General features: G+C 43.4%; 1 protein-coding gene across 1 annotated transcript in view; it reads left to right on the top strand.

The window, feature by feature from the left end:
- IDH1 (isocitrate dehydrogenase (NADP(+)) 1) overlaps positions 1–23,125 on the top strand; it is a 358,127-nt gene that overhangs the window by 245,795 nt on the left and 89,207 nt on the right. Inside the window, exon 5 of the mRNA XM_069615604.1 lies at positions 13,844–14,021. Coding sequence (XP_069471705.1) covers positions 13,844–14,021 — 178 coding nt within the window. The remainder of the gene's footprint in view (positions 1–13,843; positions 14,022–23,125) is intronic.

Here is a 23,125-nt window from a genome sequence, read left to right as displayed (position 1 = left end):
GCTGTGTAACCTGAACCTGCTGTAGCCCTTCGTTCCAATCAACCAGTGGACTCCGAAAATGACTACCCAGAGCCTGGTAAAACCCACTAGGCTCAAGAAGACTTGCATTTTGAGCCATCCCATGCCGTGCTGCAACCTTGTGGGGCTGCATTACCTTGGCAACTCAAGCCATTGTACAGTGCACAGTCTTATGAAGCACGCTGAAATTTTGCGGGCATCCTGCTGGATCTCCAGAGATACGATTCCATTCCGAAAAGTCCCCTCACCAGAGTGCCGGACCTTTGTTACGACGAGACTCCGGCCAGCGATATTCTGTCTTCTGTGCTCGTGAAAAAGGCACCAAATCCAGAGCCGTATCTAGCCATGAGGAAAACCTTTCCTAGAGCCTTCCTTGTTGATACCTGCTGCAAGTCCCTTCAAAGGTCATGTTTTTAGTCGCCACGACAAGGAATCCACCGGCCAGAATCTGCCAAAAAACTGAAGTCCTCCTGCTGCAAAATGTTATTCTGTGCTGAGGTACTGTGCTGGCTTGGGTATTTACTTACCTTAAGTCTCTTGTGTTGCCTGTGTAGTTTTGGGGTGTTAACTGTGATTGTGAGGCCTCTTGGCCAGTTCACCCCAGTCCATTGCTGGGATCCTCCTAGGGTGTCTTCTGTGAAGCCCCTGGACCCTCAACTAACTCTAAAGTAAAATACTCGCCTGTTTGAACAGTCTTCCTTAGGAACTCTGACTTTTGCTACTTAAGAACTTGTCCTGACACTGCCTCTTGGACACTAGACCCCAGTGACCTCCCCCCAGCCCCCTTCTGCCACTGAGAACACTCATGCTCCAAGAATAAGGGAAATACTTTTTTTAAAGGATTGGGCCTTTTGCCTAGAAAAGAGAATACATGTTTAAAAGTGAATTACTTGCAAAAGAAGTTGGTTGTTAACTGTAACTCTGAGAGTGAACAGTTAAAGTTCTTAATTACCTTGAATGCGTGTTGCACTATGCTGAAAAGTATATGTAACGTCTTTCTTTCCTTAGAAACTGTTTTGCCATTCTAGCAGAATAGATGTAAGGGTATATTACTCACCTGCGATTTGGTTGTGCCTCTTCATCTTCACAAAAGTAATGCTTTTGGTTTCACTTTATTATTCCTGTTAGGATAATTGTAGGAGTGTTCCCCAATTAGGTCTTGCTTGCCCTGACTCGCTGTTAACCTGTCCAGAATAAGTCTGCATTAGGTTTTACTTACCTAGAATAACTTGAGTTATTCATAAAGTGTAACATTGTTTTGCTTTCCCTGGTCTATTGTAGACAGACAAAAAAAAGAGTCTTGGGTGTATACCTGCCCCAAGTTGCTGATAGCTGCTTGAAAAGTATATGGAAAACAAAGAGGGGTCTGATAGTCTCTCTACCAGCACAAACACAGCCTATTGACCTGTTCTTAGGTGGATGACCCCTGGGAGAAGCTCAACCAAGTCTTTAGCTCACTGTCCCTGTCAGAAGAGACATATCCCTGCATATCGGTCTTTCTGCTGCCCAGGGGCATTCCAACACAGAAATGCTAGGCCATTCTTCTCTAAACAAGAGTACCAACAGCAACCCCATACACGTGTTTCAGCGTTGTTGGGCATCATCAGTGAGGTGGAAGTGTGCCTCAACAGTGAGCAAGGGGTCCGCATCTGGATTCCCCTGGTAATTTAGGGTGAGACCCAAAGTTACTTAATATGCTAAACAAAGAGGGGTCTGGGAGTCTCTATACTAGCACGAACACGGCCCATCAGTCTTTGTCCTGCCCAATTTTGCATATTTAGTAACTTTGGGTCTCACCCTAAGTTACCGGGGGAATCCAGACAATGCACTAGGTAATGGTCCCAGGTACCCTGGGTATTGCTGTTCTGTGGCTCGGGAAAGTCACAGGATGTTTGGGGGGGAGTGGCTGTTTCGGGGGGCAAAATGAAAGATTTTAGGCTAGTTGGTCCGATCCGTGTAAGTGAGGAAGTCGTCCTTGGCGGGTTGTCCCTGTCGATTTTGAAAATAGGGTCAGCACAGCTTCTTCACCGGTGCGTCTGCCATCCTGGAAGGTGCTGCTGGCATCTCTGCTCTTCTGCTTTGGATTCCTTGTTCCAGTGGTCCACTCTGTAGTCCAAAAATCCTTGCTTTATATCCTGGAACTCATCCATTTACTCCCATGGATCTGTCACTCACCTAGGGGTAGGCTGTCCTCCAGGACATTCAGCTGCCCAGTTAGAACTGCTTTCAGTCAGGCACACATACAGACAAAGGAGAGTGAAGTTTTGGGCTTCTCCCTCACTTCCTGCCATCCCAGAGACACTGGAGCCTGAGCGGGCTTAAGGGCTCCAGTCCGCCAAAGGCAAAACTCGCAAGGGATTACAACCGTAATTGTGTAGAGAAGCACTCAGTAATTAACGGGTTTTGGGTTTCCCTAGGTCAGATATTCTATTTGTTACAAATCTTAAATAATTTTTAGGTCCCACAGATGCTGATCTTGGGCTACAAGATCAATACATAAAGCATAGAAAAATGAGTCTCACCTGTGCCAGTGCGACTAAGGCTATGTGCACACTTTCAAGCAAAAAATAATGCTAAATAATTTCTGTAGAATTGTATGTGTTAAGTTTAATAAAAATAAGACATTCAAGAATTAAACAAGCTCATACACAAATGTGTTAGGAATAATGTTCAAATGGTTTGTGACACACTACTTGGGGTGTGTGTGTTCAATTCCCACTATATAGTGATTTCAACAACACAATAGATTTTTACAACAATTCAAGTGTTTACATATCAGTTTCTAAACAATTTTTTTGAAAATCTTTTTTTTTTCTCTAATAAGAACACAATGGTTCAAAGTCCATTTGCATGAGATAAAGCCAAATATACATGTCAATGATTTGCCCAGTATATCTCTATTTCTGAGGCTTGTGTAATCTGCTTAGATCACATGCTGTGCATAAGCCGACATCTAGTGGAAGCTGCGAAGTATTAGTTTGTTTTTCGAAACTCAAAAATGGGCGTCGACACAGGGCGTGCCAGTAATACTATCCCTAGTGTGACGTCCACTGTACCCATGATCCCTCACGCGCCTAGGACCCTCAGATTGTTTTTTTCCGCCATGCTCCCATCTCTCTACGATGCATTTCGGGCTTACTTGCACTTCATCAGGCATGGACAGTTCACAAATTTGTGAAAATTAAAATGAAAAAATGTTTCATTCAGTTTGGGACTCTTATTTCTTAGTTCACGTCTTATGAAGTTGGTTTTAAAACCTACTGACCTCCGAGTTCTGGCAATGTCTCCTGATTGCCATTTGATAGATTCCAGTTGTCTGCTGTATCAATATTGTATCCTGTTGAAGATACAATATGAAAATAAGTCAATTACCTCTATGAATGTAATCATGGTGGACGGGCTAGAACTGGGATCAGTCGCTATGAATAAGCGCTGTGTCCCAGTTCTAAGCCCTTTTTTTCTAAAATGCACAAACCGTTTGCTGTCGTCATCACAAAGATCACCTCAGAGTAAATGTATTGAGCATATACAGTTGGTAACTGTGGTCGATATGTCTAATATTTGAGGGCGTTGCTGATCTGTTTTTTGTGTTTCTACGATCAGTGATCCTGGTACAAGGAAGCTCCTATGGGGAATGAATCCCTATTAAGTGGGTGTTCCTGGTAATTCAATATCGTACCATGTGTGCGTTAATACATTCACAACTGACACTCTGTGTTCTTACGGCATCCATCTTCCCTGCTTTATACCTCCTTGCTGTGCGTGGTTCATCATACCGTAAATATGACTCTGTTGTTTATGTTCTATGTCACCTCACACTTTCGAACAATTGCCTTTCCTTAAGTCTGCAATATAAATAGATAAATGTCTTTTTGTCTAGTGCTTATGACACAACCTTGTGTAACGAGGGTTCCTGTTCTTACCTCGCCTGAGCACTTCAGCGGTTTGATTCTCTCCCGCGTCCTGCGCATTCGCTCTCCGCTGTATTGTAGCTAGTTGCTATGGTAACACTCTTGTATATCGGCCGGCTGGAAAGTTGCTGCCAGGTTGAGGAGGGACTAAGTGTTTATGCTAGAAGAGCGCCATGTTTGAAGAGTGCGTTGAATGGTTCCACTATCTATGGTGGATATACATGCATCTTTGTTTGACGTTTTTTATGGTTACATCACTAAATTGAGTATGGTGTACAGATTGTGTAGATGGTGTTCAAGATTTACCCTACCTGTCGTGATGTACAGGTATATTCTGCAGTTTGGTTGCCCAATTAAAAAGCTTTCAAAAGATGGCCTGTGCTGTCTGTAATTTGTAATTATTGATGACAATATGTATCAAAATGTACAACTTCTGTTTTACAGGCAAATGCTTGTATATCAGTCATTACAAAACAAACTGAGGTCCCACGCCATGTTCATCCCATCTGGGGACATGGACTTAAGGCGATCACTCCAATAATTTTCACGTTCCAGGAGCAGTCTGTTGAGGTTGCCTCCTCTCTTTGGTATGCTGACTTGCTCTAAGATAATGATTCTAATTTGAGCAAAGTTGTGTCTCTCACGCCTAAAGTGCTGTGCTACCGGTGATTTCTCCGAGGCCATTTGAATATTAAATTTGTGTTCTGACCACCTGGTTTTAGCTTTCCTAGTGGTCAGCCAATGTAGTACAAACCACATGGGCATCTAATCCCATGAATTACATTCTTGGAGTTGCATGTTGAGGAATGATAGAGGTCGATTTTAAATCCCTTGTGTGGGTGATTGATACTGTTCCCTTTAATGAAATTTTTGCAGTTATTGGGTGATGTAGTACCCTTGTATTTCTATTTTGTCTCCCTTTCGGTAGCGGAGTCCGCTTTGAGATGCTCTTATAGATTTACTTTTATTGTAAGCAAATAGTGGTGGTTCAGGAAATAATCTCCCCATCATGGAATCTGTTGTTGGTGTGTTCCAATTTCTCTTTATTTACTTTATGTGAACTTTGTTGGGAGTATGTTGTCACATGTACACGTTTCTCTACTGGTTTGTGTGTCTTTGGTTCCAGTGCCTTAAGTCTACTAATATTCCCTGCTTTTTCTGCTCCAGTGTTGAGGTTTACTTGATCATATCCTCTTTTTATTTTTTCTTCAAATTTCTTATTGAGTTCTTCCGTTTTCCTGGTGGACTTGTGGTGTTCTGAAATAATACGCGTGTACCCTAAGAATTGGCCAAATTGTATACTCTATTGTTTTCCTGGGGTGAAAACTATTAGCATGGAGTAGACTATTTCTGTCTGTGCTTTTGGTAAATACTGTGGTTTCCAACTTGCCAGATTTTATGTACACTTCTACATCTAAGAATTCAATTGATTTTTTTTTACTGGTCTTCGATGTACATTTCATTCTGAGGGCAGCTGCGTTTAGGTGCTCGAAGAATTCTGACAGATCCTCATAGGAGCCATTCCATATCCCGAACAGATTGTCAATAAATCTTTCCAGGAATTTGAGGTGTTTGGTCCACTTGACGTCACAAAAAATATTATTTTCCTCAAGGTATGCCATGTATGTATTCGCATAGCTCGTGGCCATAGCAGCCCCCATCGAAGTACCAGATATTTGGATTAAATATCTGTCTTCAAACATGATGTTGTTCTGCAGAACTATTTTAAGTAGTTTAAAGATAAATACTTCATCTGCTTTGCATTTTCCAATCGGGGATAGCAATAGCCATTCCATGGCTTCCAGGCCACCTTGGTGTGTAATATTGTTATATACGCTTACCACATTCATGGTGAATAAAATGTCATTGTCTTCATCGATGCATATGTTCTGTAATTTATTCAAAAAATCATTTGTGTCTTTGATGTATGTTTTGAAGTTAAGGATCAGAGGTTGTATTGCACGATCATTATATTGTGCCAATGGTTCTAGCAGGCTGTTTGCTGTGATTATGGGTCGACCTTATGGGTTCATGAGATTCTTGTGTACCTTTTGGCAATATGTATATTATTGGTATTGCTGGGTGTAAGTTGGTAAGAACGTTTTTTTGTATGATGACTGATCAATTCATCAGCTTCTGCTTCCTCTAGTACAGTCTTAATAATCTGACGTACTTCCTATGTGGGGTTTTCAAAGGTTTACAAGTAAGTGTTCTCGTCTGCCAATTGTCTCTCGATCTCCATCTTGTATTGGCTAGTGTTCATCAATACTAGGGCACCCCCATTATCTGTGGATTTTTCGACAATCTGTCTAATGCCTGTTCTCTGGTTGTGAAATTCGATTTAGTTAAGTCTTTGAGCACTTGTTTTTGAAAAACTTCCAATAGTGGGGATTTTGAATAGCCGGTAAAAATGTACTTTTGGGTTTAATTTCCAAATATGTATTTTAATCTCTGGAATTACCCCATTCACATGTGTCAAAAATATTTTAAGTCTCATTTTTCATGTTAACTTGAAAAAATGAATTTTTCTTTTAACAATAAGCTACTGTGATGTGGAACAAATGAAATACCCCTTTGCAGGGTGTTTTTCTTCAAATGTGGTTAGTTTATGACTTGAAATGTTGATTACTAATTTTTCTTTGGGAGATTTACCTTCCTTGATGGATTTTTTTCTTTGCGTTTCTTCTCGTTTTGCGCCGTCTAAAAGAAGAGCTGTTCTCAGAAGGCAATTTAGATAGTCTGGGAGATGATGCTACATGGTCATCCATTGGAATGTGTGTTTGTTTCTGGTGTTTCAGATTCCGCACTTGATACCTCCTGAGGATGCGCTTCCTGTGGCTGGTGTTTTGTTGGAGGGAGTTTTGCCACTCTTTGACCAATCTTTCTGATGACAGTATTCCTTCCACGAGTATACTTTATCTAATTTATAGTCCAGAGTATCCCGTCTGAACTTTTTCTTACTTCGCTTCAATTTCTTTTTTGTAACTGTCCAGTTTGTTGTTTGTGTCCTGTTATATAGATGTTAACTCTTCCTTTGTGATACCTTTTTAATGTCGTTTTGATTGATTCAAGATCTGTTTCTATAATGGATAGTGATTTTGAAAGCTCTTTAATTGTAAGCATTATTAAATCTAAGGAACATTTGTTTAGAATGTACCTCCAGATTTTGTAAAAAAAAAAAGTGGATTTTCTTTGTATAGGGCTGGCTCTAGTTCTATTCTTAACCATTGAGGTTGTGCCTTGTAATATTGTGCAAGTGTGGTAGCATGTAACATTTGACTAATTTCCCGTCTTATTAGACGTTCCAACGGGTTGATCAATTCTTCCGGTTTGTCAGATGAACTAAGGACTCAAATCTACTCTAAAGGATAGATGAAAAGCCCAGAAGGAACTGACAAATGGAAAATGGTGAAAAAGGAAGACTGGGGGCAATTTTGGCAAAATGGTCACCCATGGGTGTTGTACTGCAGCTGAGAAATCAGCCTGCTAGTAACTTGAACAAAAGGGTGTAAACGGAAACCACTGCCACCAGCCATTTATTTAAGTTAGTCAGTGTACCAAAAAGTTACACGAGGAGTGGGAGAAGGAGTTGCAATATAACCCTCCAGCACCCCACATAAGGTGGTGTGTGCTGGACCCACAAAGAGAAGGGTAAGATAAAAAAATGATCCGACTACTCTCAGGAACTGTATTTCTCATAAGACAATGTATTTCAACATCAAAGAGAAGTAACTCCTTAGTGACACTGCAGAAAGGCTACTGTGGGTCACTAAGTAAAAAGCAGATGCCTGTATTCACATATGGCGGTTACCAAACTCCATAAAGCAGAGAATAAAATTCCCAGTCTAAGAAAAAGAATGAATGAGTGGCAAAAAGTTCCACTCACTCGGGTGTTTAAAATAAATTCCAGAATCCAGCAGAGAATTTTCAGTTCATGTGCCAATTCCCTTTAGCCTAACTTTTTAACCTGCAACTTTAGTGCTACAGTCACAGCAATGAAACCTGCAACAAATACTTGTTTAAGCTGATTTATTTAAATAGTCAGAATGAACTCCTCCTTTTGGCTTTTAAAATGTTCCACAAACTGTAAAATAGTTTTTACAATGTTCTCTTTCACTGGGTTAGTGCTCAGGCTGCTCATCTACACTACAAAGGAGTACCTCCTCATCCTCTTTATCTGCCTGCCTTTTATTTGGTAAGGGTTCCTTCTGTCTCTCTCTGCCTTTTGCTTGGCTTGTTCTCCAGCAGGCCTTTTGTGTGGCTTTTACTGGGCCAGAAGTTAGTTTCTTTCCTGTGTTTTCTCCTTGGCCAGCACTTTGCCCCTTTTTCCCTACAAGTTCACTTTAGGCCAGGCTTCTGTCTCTTCTCGGTCCATCTTTGGCCTCGCCTGTGCTTTGATCTTTCCTCTTTGAATGCTCCTGGGCCATAGTCTGTCTTTACTCCGGTTGCATTGTCTTGGGCAGCAGCTTCTGCCAGTTTGCAGGCCACCACCTCTGCCTTTCTCCCTTGGGGACATCTTAACCTCCTCACCTTGTTTCTATGGGGTAAGCAACCAGGATCATCCTCTTCACTTCGTCTCCGTGCTTCTCATCTTCCGATTTATTTTCATTTTTTTTTATTTAATTTTTTTAAATTAAAAAAAATATTTTATTTTCCCCACTCATCTGGTTTACTCTTTAGAACTTGTTCACGGCCGATGTCCCAGGTGAACTGACCGTCCTTTGTCTCAGTGGGTCAGCCAGAGCGGAGAATGGTGGTACTCTCCTGGCTTATCAATTGAACAAAAGATAAAAGGAGAGCAAGTGCTACCAGGCTCTCTATATAGCTGAAAAGGAAAAAAATAAACCATCAGTTCTAGGACAACAAGCAGTACCCACTGTCCCTACCCAGGACTGTTAAATGCCTGCGGCCTCCAGATGTAGTGGAATGGGGCAAAAAGCAGGACCGGAACCACCCAGACAAAGAAACGGTATGCCATACAACCGTATCCCCACGGAGTCATCTAACTCCAGGTGGCACCAGGGCGCTGTTCATAGGGGATGGGGAAAACCCCAGATGATCCAGTCTAAACCGGTCCTTCACCAGAAAGCATGGTCGGATTCTTCCATCTGGCACGTAGGAAGCAACATCCAAAACCACCACAATTCATGTCAAGAATCCATGAGCCATCCAATAAAGCCAAAATCTAGGGGAGTTAGGTCACCAAATCCAAAGGGGTATCTCAGAGTCAAAGTCAATAGAAAAACACTAAGTTGGAAACAGCCAGAAAATCTAAATCGGAAAACAAAACTTGCAGAACAAGTGAGAAGCACCAGAGCCGGGAAATGCCGGATATTACATCTCCCAGCATCGCAGCACTTCCGTGTTGTGTGCGTACTACAGAATTTCCCTTAACTGCCCTTTCACGCATGGTACGATGGGTAATGTAGTCCTGTTTTACGCGGTCTGTCCGCAAGACACCACCTCCAGCAATGCGACGCTCTCACGGACTACTGCGAGTCTGCTGCACCTGACACTTTCTACCCTCTGTGTTCGCTTCTGTCATTTGCTGGATGTGCTCTTTCATTCCAAATCCCTATTTCACTGACCCTGGGAGTAACTCTCCCCTTGGCCCAAGGTTTCTAACCCTCTCTCTACGGTTTTCTTCCTAATTTCACCTTCGATACCCCTCCTGGATTCTGCTTTTTCTTCACCTCCATCCAGTGTCCTGGTCAAATGTTTGGTTTTAACTTCTTACCCTTTTCAGGTTTCTCCCTTCTATTCCTCATGTTTCTGAGGCTTCCAGTTGTTACTCCAATATTTTTCACCTTCTTTGTCCACCCTTGTGTCTTAAAATCTTCTGTTATCCTCAACAGTGCATAAGTACTTCCTTCACTTCCCCTTCAGTTTCTCTATGTGCCATGTGTTCTTTCCTACTTTCCATTCATGCAACACTCTCCTTCTTTTGGCATCTTCTTTATTACTCCTGTCCCTGATCCTCCTGCTATGTCTCCACTTCCTTTCTTGGGTTCTTATCAGACCCTCCAGGATATTGCGGCATGAAATGGAAAATTTTGTGGCACAAAAAAGAAAAAATTGCGGCACACAACTGCATTTTTTGCGGCATTATTTATTGTCGAAAAATACATCATTTAACATCTTTTTTATCCAAAAACAGAGAACTTGAACAGTACAGAGTGTTGCACATTGAAACAGGAATGTTTGAGGTGATGTGGAGAACTTTTAACAAACCTTTGAGCTAACTTTATCGAGCAATAGCATCAAACTGTGAGCCTGAAATGCCCGTCATTGTTTTTTCAAAGCAGTCTTCTGAGTTAATGCCTTCTGCCACTTGGTTTATAAGCACTATAATGGCACTGATTGCATAGCTTTCTGAGCACCCCCGTCCATTCCTGAGCTACATCAGTTTCAGTACTTGGTCTCAATCCCATCTCCCCTAATCACATCAGTCCTGACTTGCAGCTCCTCTTTTATTCTGTGGGTTCCTAAATATAGCTCTACCAGTCGACCTCAGTCCTGACTTTCAGCACTCTACGCAACTCCTGCTTTGGTACCTTCATAATGCTGCCCAGCTATAACCCCTGCATTTTCAGTACTGGGATGTAGACACATACAGGCACACACGCACACAGCTCTGCTGATCTACCTAAATTCTAAAATGCGCCCCTTCTGCTATCCCCCTACTGAGATCCTCTCACACAGGTGCGTCCAGGCACACCTGTCCCTAGTTAAGGTAACCCTAATGGTCCATTTCTGGAAGCCCATCACTGCTTCACTACCACTCTTTAGTCATGGCATGTGAACCCAATGTGTAGGGGCAGTCCTCCGGGGTTAGGTCCACACATTTCAAAACAATGACATTGAAGTGGAGCTAAACACCCTCAAAGCCTAAATTGGCAGATAAGTACCAAAATCGAAAATTTTAAAAGACTGGGGAGTGAAGCGTTGGGTATAGATAGTGGGTGAGTGCAGTGAAGAAAGAGGAAATCCAAAGATGGCATGGGGGTGGTGGGATCCCTATAAAAGTAAATGGAAGGTGTATCTTAATTAAAGATGACAACGTCGATACGATAATCTCAAAAAGACTCAGTCTCCCATCCAAATGAGCCATGAGAATCCTCCCTTCAGCGGAGGACAGGAGCATCCTCTGCAGGCCATCTGGCTTGCCTCCAAGGCTGAAGGCACTTCCCTCGCCAGCATTCGTCCCCCAGATCTATACTCCCAGTCCGTTGCTGCGCACTGCTAGAATTGTTTTGCATAAATCGGGGCATTTATGTAATTCCTTTAGCTCTTAGTCTTCACTGTGGGTCACCTGCGTCTGAAAATCACCTCCTTCCCAGTTCCTATTCCAGCTTTCTACCAGATTCACTGCCTGCTCCTCTGGAAGCACTCTCGAAAACGCATAACACTCTGAGGTGCTACCACAGTCGGTCCATCGCTACTAGTGTTCTGTGAGTTGCTCCCAAAGCCTTAATCCTCCACAGCAACACTGTTATTTGGGGAAGGGGTCCCTCAAGATGCTTCTTAAGCTCAAGGGATCCAGTAAGCGCTCTTGCCAGTAATCCTGCCAGGTTTCCTGGCACCTTAAATCCTTTAAGTCATTTAGTGCGGTGGACAGGCCACATCACTGGTGAGGGTCATAGCACAGCTGTGGCAGCAATGCGCTTTACAGGAGCTTGCTGCCATGTGAAGAGGATATGGGATACTGCTGTTGCCGAAGCTTGGTCTCGGCAAGCTTGGTGTCAGTGCAGACCCTCCCTAGAATACCTCTGTTACACTTAATCAGGTCCAGTACCTCTGCCAAACACAAAACGTGGGTTCCTTCTCCAAGATAGTTTCTATGAGTGTCCTTCACTGAAGTCCTGCTAAAAACAAGCATTTGCAAATCCAACATTATTGACTTGATTTTAACATAACTGTGTATAGGAATTGCCAGCTGCTGCTATGGTAATTAATTGCAAGGCCTTTGTCATTTGTGTCCCGTTCTGTCTGGCCACGCTCTTTAGGACAGCCAGGCTGAGTCACCACAGCCTAACATTTTGGGGTGTAGAGGGGGGAGAGGGCTACAGCTCGATCAGCTCCATGGAGGGGCTTGAATTCAAAGGTGTCAACCCAGGTTCACACCTTTGAACTGAAGCCCCTCGGTTTATTTGCTTTTTGCTCAGTGGAACTGTTAACCTTTGAGCTGCTGCAATTGGCAACCTCTCTGTGGATGCTATAAATCATTAAATGAGCGTGAAAAAGATACATAAAGCGAATGTGTCTTTTTTGCGCTCATTTAATGATTTATAGCGGCCATAGCGGGAAAAGGCAAATTTTGCGGTTTTTTTTGCAAATCGCCATAACCTGATTGGTCTGTCTTATGCCTACCTGATGGTTAATTTTCCCCAAATTCAACACTAGCAAGCTTGTTATGTTTGTTATGTTTATTGTGTTTATATAGTGCTTTACGCCAAAGCGCTTTACATTATAACAACAAGGATACAATAAAAACAGTAGAAGCAATTACAAAATATGAATCAGGCTCCTCCCTTTGCGTTGTCCTTTGCCACTTCCCTTTTTAATGGTTTCTTCTTCCTCACATTTAATCTTTTGTTTCCCCCGTCCTTTCTTTCTTCCTGTTTTAGTGGTTCTGCTTCCTTTTCTCTGCCAGCTCAATTCACCACTCTAGTCTCATTCTCTCTCCTGGCACTTTCCTGAATTTCCATTCTTCCCACGCTCGCGCACAGATAGTGCTCTGGTGCATTACATTTAGACAGTTTCTGGTCCTGGCAGCGAGGTAAATTATTCTGAATTGAGCACCTTTTATCTGAGCCCTTATCGGTGATCCAGAATACGCACAACCCTGACCTTGCTCTGCCTGGCTGCCTTTAATGAAGGCTAGTGCTCCAGGATTGAATGCACATTCCCAGCTCAATCTTCCTTTCTTCCCCCAGTGCTTCTGCTTTCCACCTCCCATAGGCTCCAGATTTCACTGGAATTTGGTGGCTTTGCTCCAGGTCCTGTCCTCATCACATGACATGCTGTGGCGTAGTTCCTGATCCCTTCCCACTCACTCCAAATAGGCTTGTTGACGGTAATGGAGACTTATTAAAGGCACGACTGCTGTAGTCTGTTCAACCAACCCCCATCCCTCTCCCTCTGATGTTACATCCACTCCAGACTGAGAGTCTTGATGCCGGTCCCCCTGCCCTGCCACATTTTTCTTAAGCCCCCTTCCTTCACAGCTTCCACCTAGGCCCTCCATGTTACTAAACTGCAGGGGTCATCACACAAAACCCCTTGGCTCAACTCAAGCGAGCATGTCCCCCCTCCTCAAAAGTTGTGACATTGCCACAAAACCCACATATTGAAGGCTACCCTCAAATGGATTTCTCATTGGTCAGTTATCCCAAGTATAGAACTTGGCATGTGAGGCTAAGGGGTCCAAGGCCCTTCAGTGCAGACATTCTACCGCATTGCTGCTTATTTTGTTGTGCTTTATTGCTCAAGGGTATTTAGAAAATTAGATTGACATATTATATTATTATATTACAAGTAAAACACTATAATTATGACTTCAAGTGTTGGTGTGCAAAAATGCACTCTTCAAATTCTCCCCCCTTGCTTTTCCTAAAATCTTTCTCGATCCCAGTTCTTTTAAAAGGCTTTAATACAGGTGTCAATGGCTATTCAAGCACACAACCTAATATAACATGGTGAAGCAAAATTTAAATCATTAAGTAACTGCAGAGGAAGTAATGGTAAGATAAAATATGGGATGTTTTGTGTGGGGATGACTTAGAAATCCATATACAAGGGATGAGGGTACATTGAAAGGACTTTGTGTATGTAATTGCATGCAACTTATTTGCGTGACTCATTGCATTTATTTTAAAAGCACATCTGTTTTTACTTTTCTCCCCTGTGATTAGATGGAGGTGGTGTGACTCTTGGAATGTACAACACTGACAAGTCCATCGCTGAATTTGCACATAGTTCCTTCCAGATGGCCTTGTCTAAAGCATGGCCGCTCTACATGAGCACTAAGAATACCATCCTGAAGAAATATGATGGGAGGTTCAAAGACATCTTTCAGGAGATCTACGAGAAGTGAGTGGCGCATTGGCTTTGACTATTGAGTGACCTATTAAAAAAAAAGTACCCTCTTACCCACAGCAATAAATTACACATCAATGTAGATAAGAACAGATGCATTAACAAAATGGTAGTTCCTTAAATACCCTTGACAATAATATACACATGAAAATGAACAATTTTCATTGCATGTAAATGTCAAGCTATAAGCCACTAGCCGTGCATTAAAAGGCCCTCTCCACATGCACCCATCAAACCTGTATTTATTTTTTATCTGTTTTGTATAGCATACACAAGCCCTCGGGGCGCAAGAGAAGTATCAGTTACATGAAGCCCGACGTCACAGATCTTAGCATACCGGTAGTTGCGTTCTCTGGGTGTAGCATTTCAAACTGGTACATAATAAGAAAGGAAACAGTTGACATTTCATGATGAGCAGTTAATCGAACAGCCATGTTTTGAGGGCTTTGCGGAAGGCCCAGTATGAGTCCTACGCTCTTAATGCATGTGGGAGGGAGTTCCATTGCTTTGCAGCAATTACTGGGAAACTTGTTCCACAAGCTTTAGCACGTTTGAATTTGGATTGAACCAATCTGTGTGTAAGGGGTTCTGGTGGTCCTGGCCGAGTGAGCTTCTATAATTCTTTGAGCCAAGTAGGGCGTGGCAGATTTCGAGATACATCTGTAGGTGATTGTGAGAGTTTTGAATGAGATTATTTCCCGGATGGGGAGCCGGTGTACAGTTCTGTGAGCACCTGATGTAAGGTCTGATCTCGGGTGGCTCGTAAGGCGTTGTTTTGGATTGTTTGGAGTTTCTATAAGTTGTGGGTTGAGGTTCCGGCAAATAATACATTACAGTAGTCCAGCCTAGCACCTACCACAACAAAGGCGATCGTCAGGCAGCTGTCTCCCGAGAGGAAGGATCTGGCAGCATTTAGGAGGTTAGTTGTGTAGGCTGCTGAGGAGCATATAGCGTTAACTTGAAGGGTTAAGGATAGTGGCGTCAAGGTAAACTGAGGGTTTTGACGGCTGGAGAGACCTGGATCAGTGTGCCATCAAAGGCGGAGTACTTGGGGGTCCGTTTTTTAAGCATGCTTAAATGGCCAATGATAAGTTCAGTTTTCTCATCGTTGAGACAAACTCCATGGGTCGCCATCCAGGCTTGGATAATGCATAGGTGGCGTAGCGGCATCATCCGTATAAATTCATGAGGGGGAGGAGAATTTGCTCGTAGTTGTTGTACGCTATTCCAAGGGAGTGCAAAAGGTCGAAGAGGGGTTTAGTAAATATGTTGTATAGGGTTTGTGAGACGCAGGACCCTTGGGGTACGCCGCAGATGATGGGGGGAGGGCAGTGCACAGGCATTGTCAGAAAATACCTTTTTACTCTGCCTTTTAGGAAGGAGAAAATCCAGGATGTTGTTTCTGGGGAGAAGGATGCTGAGGGGATGAGGTGGTGGCGTAATATCTTGGTCAACTAGGTCAAAGGTAGCGGACAGATTTAGGAGTAGTAGGGCAGGTTTCCCTTTTGTCCCTGATCTCATCCATCTGGGTTTTCAGGTCGACGAGACCTGATTCTGTACCATCTACTGGTCGGAAACCAGAAAGACTAACTTCCAGAATGTGGTTGGATTCCAGATGATGTTGAATTTGGATATAAGCGGCTCTATCAAGCTTTTTATTTGTTTTATTTTTTAGGAGAGGTAGCACCCAAGCTTCTTTTGAGGCTGGAGGGTACCATGCCAGTAGAGAAGGAGGCGTTGATGGCCGTGATAAATGGCGACAGTGTTACAGCAAAGTCTTTGATCAGAGTGGTTGGGCACGCATCCCCTTTACATCTTGATGGCTTAAGGCCTTTTTCGGATGTGTAGAGTTTCTAGTGTGGTGATTTTGTTGAAACGGAAAAGTGGAGCTTTGGGGGGGTTGGAAATAGGTGTGATGGTGAGCTTAGTGTCAGGTTGAAGGCGAATCAGGCTGGTTTGCTTGGCAAGTTTTTTTATTTTTTTCTGGATCCTGTCCATTTTTTTGCAGCATAGCACTCTGTATGCTGTCGCACCAGGTCTTTGGTCAAGGCGGAGGCTGGGGCTTCCAGTTCCCTAAGGATGGCGAGTAGTTCTCTGGTGTTTGACGAGGCGTTGGTGATTATGGTATCGAAGGAGGTAGCTTTGGCTTGGATGATTGCTTTTTTGTATTGTTTGGAGAGATTTGCGAACTTCTACTTGGGGGTATGCGAGGTGTGTGTTGGGATGAATTCTCATGTCTGTGCTAATTCCCTTCTATGTTAGAGACCCCTAGCTCTATTGCTGGACTTTACAACTTTTTCATTTTAACCCTGCAGTGAGAGCCCTTTTTCTCACTCATGTATTTTGATCTGATTTGGATTATGTTTCCTTTGTTTTTGGAGTCTGACAAACTCCGTAGGCATCTACATTTTGTATGGTGACACAAAGCACCGTCCGTGCAGTGTCACAAAGAAAACCTTTAGATTTCTCATAAGGTTTAAATACATTTTCTTGTGTCAACTACTGTTCCCAAGAATAGTAAGTGAACTTGACTGGACTTACCTTTTCTCTCTATAGGTCAACACACACCATCTTATGTGGAGTGCTGGGGGGGTAACTTAGTAGCCTTTTTGGGATGTATTGACCCACTAGGCTCTGCCCTGTGACATCACTGTGCTGCTTTCACCAAAAACAGAATGGCCGCCGAAAAGCCCTATGCGTGCTAAAAATCTCTGAGAAGTGCACAGGGAAACCGGAAAAATAGGCTGCCAAATCTATTTTGTCTGTGTCGGTGGTAAAACAGGAGTCCACACTGCCAAAACCTGTCATTGGGCTGCCCACAGAGTGAAATGGAACTAGCTGAAAAGGCAGTGCTGCATTGCCAGGAAAACCCAGAAGTGCTCTAAAATCCATTTTTCCTTGGCTGTTGAAATTGCAAAATAATGGCTCCCAAACATCAGAAAAGATCAAACATCCTTGTTGGGTGTTAACCATCACCTTATTTAAGGAATCCCCTTAAGCACAATGTCAGGAGAAGCACATTTCATCACAAGAAATTCCACATTCAAAAGGTGCTTGCCTGGAAAAATGTCAGATATGGGCGCAGTACCGCTAGCCGCCTGTGTCCAAGCTGTCATTACTTATACTGTTAGTTTAAACTTGTACATTAAAATAAAATTGTTGAAAAGAGACTTGCCATCAAAAGCAATATAGGTTGCTACTTTTCAATTTCTATGTTTTAAAAAGACTGGAATTGGAGATCTGTGTGTCTACTTTTGAAAATGTAAGGTTTTGTGTTTGTAAAAGACAATTTTAAACAAAGTGTTTTAAAGTGAACTGATGCCAGCCACAGAGGACTTCAAAGCACATTCCACAGTTTGCTCCAACGAAGGTGCCTTCCCTTTGCTCTCTGCCCAGGAACTATAATTTAGATGCTAATGAAAGGAGGGGGGATTTTGCTCTGCTTCTCTGGGAAGAGACAGTAGGCTTCCTGGACTGAAAGGGAATGCAAATTCAGGTGTAAACAGAAACAACTGCCAGCAGGGAGAGCGGCCTGGATTGCTCTTGAACCAGCCAAACCCTGGGGGCGGGACCAGACAGATTTGTGTATCTTAAACCACAACAAAATATCTTTTTGAAAAAGACTCATAGAGAACTGTGCAAAATTTGTAAAAATATAGGTTGTTAACAGGAACATTCTGCCCACAGTTTGAAACTACTCTGAACTGTGGGCTATGTTCAGAGACAGGACTACCGAAATTGTAATTTTGTAGCAATTGTGATGATGCTAGAAGTATGAAACTTCACAGGATTATGCCCAGGTGTCATGCGCATATATGTAGAAAAATGTGGACAGATCTGACACTGGGTACCCAACCAAAAGCACGAAAAACTGTCACTTAGCTCTCACTGAGATGGAACTCGGACAAATACTTGCTCTACTAAATCTGTGATGTAAATATGTTATTGCTTACAAGTGGGGTAATATTGTAAATATGATTTATGTGAAAAATAGATTTACTGGGCAGAAACAAAGGGGAGGTACTCCCTGGATTGTAAAATACTGCATTATCATGAAACCATGTGTTCCTTCTTAAATCAGGAGAGAGGACCGACTTTAACCAATATGATTCCTAAAGGGTGTGCTTAGTATAATTTAGCCTACACACCCCTTAGGGAAATACATAAATAGGGACAGTTTAGGACCTAGAGACAGACACAGATTCACCCATAAACTGATTTACTGGTGAAGCACTTTGCAGGAGAAACCCATATCCAAGACTCCAGCATTCTGAAAGCAGAAGGCCCAATTCCAAAGCTGAACCCTTCTCAGCTTGGCCTTTAAAATCTTGAAACCTGATTTTACCCCCAGACTTCCAAGGGGAACACCACAAAAAGAACAGCCGGGCTGTGCTCTTTCTGCTTTCTTGCCAAGAACTCTGGCTAGAACCCTGAGATCCAAACCAGTAGAGCAGAGCTGTAACCAGATAGCTGCAACCCAGAACCAACCCGTCGGATCCAGTCCAGAAGCCGTGCAGTGTCCAGAGTGCTGTGCCAAGTGCAGAACCGAGCGTCTGAATCCTGTCCGGTGGGCTAGCAGAATTCCAGTCCAGAACCCTTTGACCAGATCCTGACGGGCCTATTCAAAACAGTAGTTGTGAGTATCTATAGCATAGAGTTGTCCATAGCCAATCTCTTATCCATAAGTAATCCTATCCAAACCCATTCTATAATATCCATAACTGCATTGTAGAACCTTTTTGTTTTCCTGACTCTTTCCCTTCTCCATATAGTCCTTTGATAATTATAGTGAGAATATCATCTTTGCACTAATATATTTTCTGAAGAAAGACAAGCGTCTTGGCAGGTAGAAATCACCCGGCGGCGTCACTGGGTTGGTGGCTGTGCTGTCGTGTAGCTTGTGGCTTCATAGACTCCCTAGTGTAAAGAAAATCCTGTTTGTAATTCAAAAGCGCATCTTTCATTTGTAAATTTTGAGAAAAACCGACCTCTACTAAAACCTTCATAACTTCTGAACCGTGCATGCTAGAAACGTGTGGAAAAGTTGCCGCAAATTTATCGTTTGGCTCAATTTCCTCACATGTAAAACAGCTATTCTTTGCTTCTGACCTCAGAACTCAGTTTTCAATCTGCTAGTTATTCAATCATCATTGCTAGTGTTCACCTGAAACTATACAAAGCAGCTCCCACTAGTTTTGAATCCAATTTAGAGAATTAAATCAATTTTTCAGTGTTTTCCCAATTTATTCAAAAGCATTTGACCTGTTTTGAAATCATCCCGTTTCTCTCCATGCTTGCTGGGGGGAACTGGGATTGAAACTGTATTTGAGTATTTCCTGAAACTTGTGTTCCCGCCTTCCATCTCTATATTGCATCTTGGGGCGAATTGAGTAGTGTGCAGGGGGAAAAAGGTGACATTGCATTTGACGACTGAACCCACACAAAGGTGTGTGTGTGTGTCTGTCTGTCTGTCACAACCTGCTTCTTGTTTGTGAGACCGGGGGGGATTCAAAGAGGGGTGTGTTATAAGGGTACATCATTCAGAAATAAAAGAATTATAGACCCAAATATATAATTAAGGGTTCCAGCTGTGCATCACGCGCTAGGCATTGACTTAGGTGGAGTGCCGGGTTGAAATCACTTACACCTCTTTTCCTACCTACTCATGTAAACATTTTTGTTATCCTCACTACTTTAAATGGCTGGTGGAAGTAGTTTAATGTTTTTCCGCTACTTTCTGGTTGTGAGGTCTTGCTTTGGTTTTACTCTGCGCACCAAACCAGGTTTGAGCCCTTTGTTAGTTTTGCCTTTGTTGGGCTTCAGTACTGAAACCCATCTCTGGCTCCAGTGTGTCTGCAAGAGCAGGAAGTGGGGGAGTTGCCTGAAACTCCCCTGTTCTTCATCTCCATGTTTACCTGAATGCACCCAGTACTGATTGGCTGGCTGTCCTCGCAGGACTGCCACCCTACTGTGAGTGACGGCTAGGCTGTGCATGAATGAGAGAAACCTGCTTAAAAGGTGAGGCTTCTTCGACTGAAGACTGAGCCAACCACTGAGAAGAACACCCTGACGAAGAAACCGTGAACAAAGCTTGCTGCATCCTCCTGGACCGTTGAACTGCCCGGTGAAGCCCTGCTGCTGTGCTGAAACTCCTTTTTCTGATTGACAAGAGAAGCTCCGGAAAGGACTACTTCTTCTTTTGGGTTAGCGGGACCAACTAACCCCAAGACTAACTTGTCTGGAAGACCTTCCTCAACTGGCTGTACTACTTTGCTGGTGCTGGAACCGAGTGCCTGGGGTTGAGAAATCCACAGTTAATTGCAATGTCTGTAAGCCGGCCAAAAGCTCAAGGAGTCTCCTGAGGACCCTTCCGAAGCAGGACAACCCAAGCTCGAGTCACCTTACCAGAATGTTGGACTCGAGGAGTGAAGGAACCCCAACCGATGTCCGAGATCCGCAGTGGTGCTGTTTGCCGAGCGCTGAAACTGCAAAGTGACGCTGATCTGAACGCCCGTAGCTGATGCCGACCTTTGAATTGATGTGCAGGAGTCCTCAAGACATCTCCCCTCTTGTCCCCACAACTGAGGCCCAGGAACACACAATCTGCATCACTGCAACCAGACAGAAGTCAGATGAATCATCTTCTAACAAAAGGTACTGTTCTGATTTAGGGGTACTTACCTCTTTGTCTGTAGCTTGCTCTTCTCAGTTGAGACTTGCAGTAGCTGCTTTTCTAGAGTTGATCTCGGCTCTAGCTTTCACAAGTGTAACAGCTTGGGACCCTACAGTGGTTTTTCTTCAAAATACTCTCTAAGTTTGTGCAAGACTTTGGCTAACTAAAAAGTGCCTCAGCTCCATAGACTTGGGTGCAATTGACTTTGGCTGTCCTGGCTCTCTGCAGATTCTAATATTCCATTGACTTTGATTCTTACTGTCTCTCATAGGTGATACATTGGGTTTTAACTAATTGCTGGGAAAGGTTTTTATCTAGACTTCATTGTAAGATTTAAAGTGCTCACATGCTCTGAGAACCTGTTTAACCTTTTCCCTTCCTTTTAACCTTTCCTTTCTACCAACCTCAGAATTTACAAAGTACAAAAGTGATATATACATGCCATTATTGCCTGCCATTACTGTCCTAGTTAGTGTAGTCCTCTCAGGATTTAGGAAGCATTTCTAAAGAGTATCTGCTTGCTTTGCCTTGATTCTGAGAAAGTCATTTGAAGTGTATTTTAATTGTTGCACATTGCCCTTTTTATTACAACTCACCGTTCTATAAATAAATTATTTTAGTAGAAAACCTTAAGTGTAAGTGTTGTTTGGATGTATTGGTGAATTTCAATGCTACAGCTCACATTTATTCCTCTTGAGATAAGTCTGGCTGCTCGGTCACACTACCAACTTTTGTAGCACAGACCTATACCAATAGGTGGGTTACCTAATACCAAGAGGACAAGGGTTGTGTAGTCTACCAAAGGGTTACTACATCAATTCTTGCCTAACGCTCTGGAAGTTGGAGAGACTTTCTGTAGTTTAATTTTCTGGAGCTGTGAGCCAGGGATGGGGATGGGGATGGGGATAGCCACTATGTGGAAGGTTTGGCTGGTTGGCGAGGCGGAATCGTGAAAGTTATGATGTGGTGGTCAGACCACGAGCAGGGCGTGTCAGTTTTTGAGGTATGGCAGTTGAGGTCAGCTAAACCAATCCAAGGTGTGCCCTTTTGTTAAGCGTAGGGTTGTGAATACACTGGGTGAAGCCTAGAGGGGATAAGGGAGTTGGCAGAAGAGGTAGCTGGTAAGTCAGCAGGGTCAGTGAGGCCTAGATTCAGGTCACCCATGATCAACACTTGCGAGGAAGGCTTGATGTTATTATGTAGGGTATGCATTAGGTCTTCTTAGACTGAGGATGGGGCCTGGTGGGCGGTGGACAAGATGGGCAGTGATTGTTTTGGTAGGGGAGGTGGTTTGTTTTAGATGAGAAGATGTTGCTCTTGTCGTTGAGGGGGATGTTGTGTTGTCTAATGCAAAGGTGGTCGGTCATTGGCTAAGAGGGCAACTTCGAATGGATTGTGTCCTCTCACGTATTCCTCATCTTATGATATTTGTATCTCGCCAGCTTTGCTGTTTCGGAAAAATAATTCTCTGCACAGGGCGCTGTGCACGAGGTCGTGGCGTTGATGTCCCTCAACGGGCCCCGTACCACATCGACATCACCACCAGTCTAAGTAGCTTGTGCTGCGCCCATTGGCTTCAGTTCCATTTTGAACTTGATGAACAGAGTTGTTGAATATATGGGTTGGGGTAGGTCTTTACAAACCTTTGAACAGGATGATCTGACCGACATCCTGGACCAGGGCCCCCAAAAAGACCCAGTTCTTCCCTTTCATGGGGCTCTCCAAAGAATAGTGATTACAAATTGGGAGACTCCTGAGTCTGTTGCAGCAGTCAAAGACCTTTCAAAAAAGTATAGACCATCAGGCAATGACCCTGATTTTCTGAGTAAGCATCGTACACCAGAAAGTCTAGTGGTACAAGCCGATACTTCCATGAGACAGTCAGCTTATCCATCTATCCCCCCAGATAGAGAGGATAAAAAGGTGGATTCTTGGGCCCGCAAGGTATTTTCCTCGGGCAGTATGGCCCTTAAATCAGCAAATGTTACCTGTACCCTGGCCAGGTTTACCCATACCCTGTGGGATTGCGTAAAGGCGGCGGCGGCTGATCATATTCCAGAAGGCAAATGAGGGGAAGGCTTTCTGAATATTGTGAAAGATGGGAAGGAGGCAATGGGGGAATGTCTCCAATCTGGATTGGATACTGTTGACAGCATCAGCAGATCCATGGCTGCAAGCCTTCTGCAGATTTGCATGATTGAGGAAGTTAGGGTTTGCACCAGACGTGCAGGCCAGGCTATTCAACATGCCTTTCAACGGCTCGAGGCTGTTCGGCAGTAAGGCTGATGAGAGCTTAGAAAAACTGCAGACCTCCAAGGCGGCAGCTAAGTCACTTAGCGCCTCGATGCGACTGCCTCAAAAACCTTATTCGGGCTCATCTTCCTGGAGAGGTCGTACTTTTCGATCCTACTCCTCTTTTGGTAAA

This window comes from Ambystoma mexicanum, chromosome 9 (assembly GCF_040938575.1).
Source record: "Ambystoma mexicanum isolate Mex_15411 chromosome 9, UKY_AmexF1_1, whole genome shotgun sequence".
In the NCBI taxonomy this organism is placed as follows: Eukaryota; Metazoa; Chordata; class Amphibia; order Caudata; family Ambystomatidae; genus Ambystoma; species Ambystoma mexicanum.
Note: the sequence above shows the minus strand (reverse complement) of the source record. Positions and strands in the feature narration are given on the sequence as shown.